The 4,040-nt window shown below is 60.9% G+C and overlaps 2 protein-coding genes across 2 annotated transcripts; both read right to left on the bottom strand.

Annotated features, from left to right (window-relative positions):
• Nucleotides 1–121: 121 nt before the first annotated feature.
• Nucleotides 122–2,122, bottom strand: DQ04_03001030 (tRNA pseudouridine synthase 9; the record flags this gene model as incomplete). Its single annotated transcript, XM_009312414.1, has 1 exon — nucleotides 122–2,122. The coding sequence occupies one exon, from the start codon at nucleotides 2,120–2,122 to the stop codon at nucleotides 122–124; it is 2,001 nt and encodes a 666-aa protein (XP_009310689.1).
• A 189-nt stretch (nucleotides 2,123–2,311) lies between these two features.
• DQ04_03001020 (hypothetical protein) lies at nucleotides 2,312–3,721 on the bottom strand (the record flags this gene model as incomplete). The annotated part of the gene is made up of 1 exon (XM_009312413.1): nucleotides 2,312–3,721. One exon carries the CDS (start codon nucleotides 3,719–3,721, stop codon nucleotides 2,312–2,314), a length of 1,410 nt encoding a protein of 469 aa, XP_009310688.1.
• Between the last annotated feature and the right edge of the window lie 319 nt (nucleotides 3,722–4,040).

Here is a 4,040-nt window from a genome sequence, read left to right as displayed (position 1 = left end):
GGGGGGGGGGGGGAAGACGACTGTTACAGAACAAACACGCTGTATAGAGACGCTCCTTACACGTCGTCTGGTTGAACGCGATAGAACACCCCCCAGCGTAAACGTGCAGCACCAACAAACGTCAGTGTTGCGACCATGACGGTGGAGGAGCGGAGAAAACGACGGTAGGTCCCTGCCGTCGCACAAATTCCACTGACCCCTGCTTTGCATCACCCCAGCTGCAACAGAGCTCAGGGGGTTCCTCGCTATCGTGCTTCTGATAAACCTCGGGTTGCTGTTGTTCCTTCTGTCCTATTTGCGTCTGCCCCAGGACCCGATCAGCGTTGACAGGATCGCTCGCCACCAACAGGTGGTGATTCATCTCGTATTTCCACGCATGAAGGGCAATGGCGCTGCTGTTGCGTCCCCCGAAGCATGCCACGGGTAGCCGCCCCGTACACTCCCAGCAGAGTTCATCCTGTGAGTGAAACGTCTCGCGGTACGTCTTCGGTAGCGCCTCTTCACAAAAAAACAGCGGCGCCTCATTGTCCTTTGTGCTGGAACTGTGAGGCTGTTGCGCCGAAGGGTCGACAGGCTGCCTCGGTCGCCGCTCACCCGCGTAGTAGCTCACATCCCCAATGATTGGGTGGCCCCAATCACTCAGGTGCATGCGAATCTGGTGCATGCGCCCCGAGAGAGGAACGCAGTGCACCAAACTCTCACCTTCGTCCTGCTTACTGAAGGAACTGTAGTGGTGCAAGGGTTGGCACAGCGTCGCGGCCTTCTGGAGCAGCGGCTCTCGAAGTTTTTTGGCGCTGGGGTCATGCAATGTCTCCCCACCCTCCTCCTCGGTGTTGTCCTCGCGGAATACGTACTGCATCAGCGGCGAGGCGAGTAGCACCATCGGGCCTACGCCAGTTGCCGACGCTTTACCACCATTCTCATCTGCACTGCTATTATCACGGGAAGTGGCAGTGGCAGAAGCAACAAAGAGATCGTCCCCTGTCACTCGCATGTCATCCCTGGCTGCAGCGCCTTCTTTCGTCGGCCCCTTTAAGCGCAGCAACTGCAACGCGCGCTGCGGGAAGCAGCCGTGAACACGCGCCAAGTACCGCTTCCTCACACCCACATTAAGCTCCTCCAAAGCACCCACTTCAAACGTCTGCACTGTTCCATCCTCCATCTTCCCAGTGTCCTTTTGGCACAACAACGGCAGCTGCTCCAAAAACACCTCCTCCATCTGCTTCGTTTTCATTGTCAAGGCCTCCCCAACACGCCGCGCAGCCGCCTGCGTGACGCCAAGGAGCAGCACGCCAGAAGTCACTTTGTCCAAGCGATGGCACGGCCGCGGCAGGCGCTCGATTGGGGCCGACTCACCCGCTGCACCAGCAGCTGCTGTCGCGCCTTCGTCTCCGCCTACGCTGTAGTACGCAAGGAGTTCTGTGCACTCTTCTGCGCTCAGGTGGCACGTCGACACGAGGGACTGGAGCAGGGGATCACGCTGCAGGAGCCACGCACGGAGTCGCTTTGGCGCCAGCACGTATTCCAGCATAGCAGTGCAAGAGTTCATGAAGTACCGCCCCCCCGCGTGCGTCGGAATTCCTGCGGGTTTGTGCACGACGAGGAGCCCGTACTCCACAATGCGTACCGCTGCGATGACGATCGGGTCAACCCCGGTTGCGCCCATGCTCACCGGTATCTCGTGCCGGTGAACGGTGTGCAGCACGACATCGCCGTTCTCGAGCGCCGCCGGTGGCGCGGCGTCCTCCACGTGTTCGACAGCGCCACGCACGTCGTCGACGCCGTGAGACCGCTTCATGCAGCCACGCCGCATGTTACGCTGCGCCCGCGGTTGCCGTCGCAGGCGCCCCCGCTGCATACATACCTCGTAGTAGTCCCGGGTGTGGTGCGCGTGCTCCTCGCTGTAGACGTCAAGCAGCGCGCGCCCGATCCAGCGCCCCTTCACGAACACGCGGAATGTGTAGTGGTAGGGCACCACGTGGCGGCGCGGCAGCAGCAGTGGAGGCGACCCAGGCACCGTGTGCCACGGGAATCCAGGGATGAGCGGGGTGCAGTAGAGCGCGCGCGCCGCCTCGGAGGCCCACGCCTCTTCTTCAAGCCGCAGGAGCTGCGCAACGTCCATGCCCTTTTGTGTGCGATGGAGAGAGAATATAAGAAGAACGAGGGAAGTAGTGGAATATATATATATATATATATGGTGGCGACGCATACAAATACTTCATCTCGATACACACAGAAACACACAACGAAAGAAACAAAGAAACGGTAGTTGCTGTGGTCACCTGACATGACCGCATGTGAACGACGAAACTCAATCGAAAGAAGCTGCAGTTCGGCCCTTTACTGCCTTCATTGCCTTCTGTGTCGATGATGGCGGGGCAATCGGCCCCTGCAGGAGCTGAAACTCCACCAAGAGGGACATGAGACGCTCAAAGTGTACCGGTTGGCGAACATAGTCCAGCGCGAAGAGTATATCGCGCACATCTTGGAGAGAATTGGGGGCTTCTACTCCCGCCGTGGATACAACTGCAGCAGTGTATTCCGTCACAGTCGCCCAAAATCTGCCATCAGCGTAATGCCGTGCAGCGAGAGCGCTGCACACCACCACCACATCCTCCAGCAGGATCCTCTTGGTAGCATCCTCACCTCCCGCTGCCTCGCGCTCCTGACGCTCCAACGCCTTGCGCTCCTTCAGTGAGAGAAGCCGCAACTTCGCCTCTTGAGTTGAGGCGCGGCGGTGCAACTTCACCTCCGCGCTTTCAATCACTACACGCATCCGCACTTCAAGCGTGCGAGCAACGGCGTGCAGGTGCGACAGCACCGTATAGGACGTCATGGCCGGCCGCAGCACCTCACCAGTGCCGTCTGTGTCAACACCAGCGGAAGGAGAAGCAGTAACAGCAGAAATACCTGTCGCGGTCGGATCACCCCTATTTGGGTCGTCAAAGTCGGCGCTGCGCGCGAGTGCGGTGGCGAGTGCGCCAAGACGGCAGCTGTCGAGCTGCTCACAGGCCCCCAGCGCGGGCAGAAGCAGGCGGTAGAGGGCTGGCAACAGTATCACCGGCGGGCGCAGCGCCAAGAGCGCGGTGCCCGTGTCGGCGAGCACGATAGCCTGCTGAAGTTCTTCCGGTGAGAGTCGCACGCCCAGGTGACGCACCTGCTCGCCAGCGCGTGAGGGGAGCGGCGCGTTGTCTGGCACTATGGCACTCTTGTAGGCCTCGCTGTGTGCGTCCCCCCCCACCTCCACGCGGTGGTGCGTCGCGTGAAGGGTATGCGTGAGCCGCTCCTGCGCCAAGAACAGCGCCACCACGCGGAGTTCGGCAATGACCGATGCGAACAGCAGCCTCTCGTCGTCGTCACCACCGTCATCTCTGCATGCGGCAGGAGCAGCAGCAGCAGCAGCAGGGAGAAACCGCAACTGCGCCTCACCCAACTGCACCGCTGCGCACAAGGCCTGCACAAAGACAGGAAGGGAATGAAGGTCGCGTGGAACTCGCTCCTCGGCAACAGTGTCATCAGTACATTCATCACGCTCGCTGTGGTTAGAGAGGAGCTCCTCCTCCAGCGCCGCCGAAAGGGAATCGGCCTTCTCCTGTGGGAAGTGGNCGCTCGCTGTGGTTAGAGAGGAGCTCCTCCTCCAGCGCCGCCGAAAGGGAATCGGCCTTCTCCTGTGGGAAGTGGAGTCGCCAGAGCCGGCAAAGGCACCGCCAATGCTCCACATCGGTGGGTTCCTCCAGAGCCACCTGGATGCATTCCACAATACGCTGCCACGCCGGCGCCGACGTCGAGGATGCGGTGAGCCCCGACGAGGCTGACTCGTTCAGCGTGCTGCCACCACACCACCGGCGTTGCCACAGAAGGCCGCACACAGACGGCTGTTGATGCTGCTGCTGCTGGAGCGGCGGCGGTGGCACGGCGAGGTGCGAGCGTGTCAGGCAGGCCGCCAGCGCACGGCGGAGGCATGCGCACCTCCACATCGCTACAAGACGAAGGGAGTGGCCTTAAGTGTATGTGTGTGTGTGTGTGTGTGTGTGTGTGTG

This window comes from Trypanosoma grayi, assembly GCF_000691245.1.
Source record: "Trypanosoma grayi strain ANR4 Tgr_300_V1, whole genome shotgun sequence".
NCBI lineage: Eukaryota > Euglenozoa > Kinetoplastea > Trypanosomatida > Trypanosomatidae > Trypanosoma > Trypanosoma grayi.
This window is presented reverse-complemented; position numbering and strand designations above follow the sequence as displayed.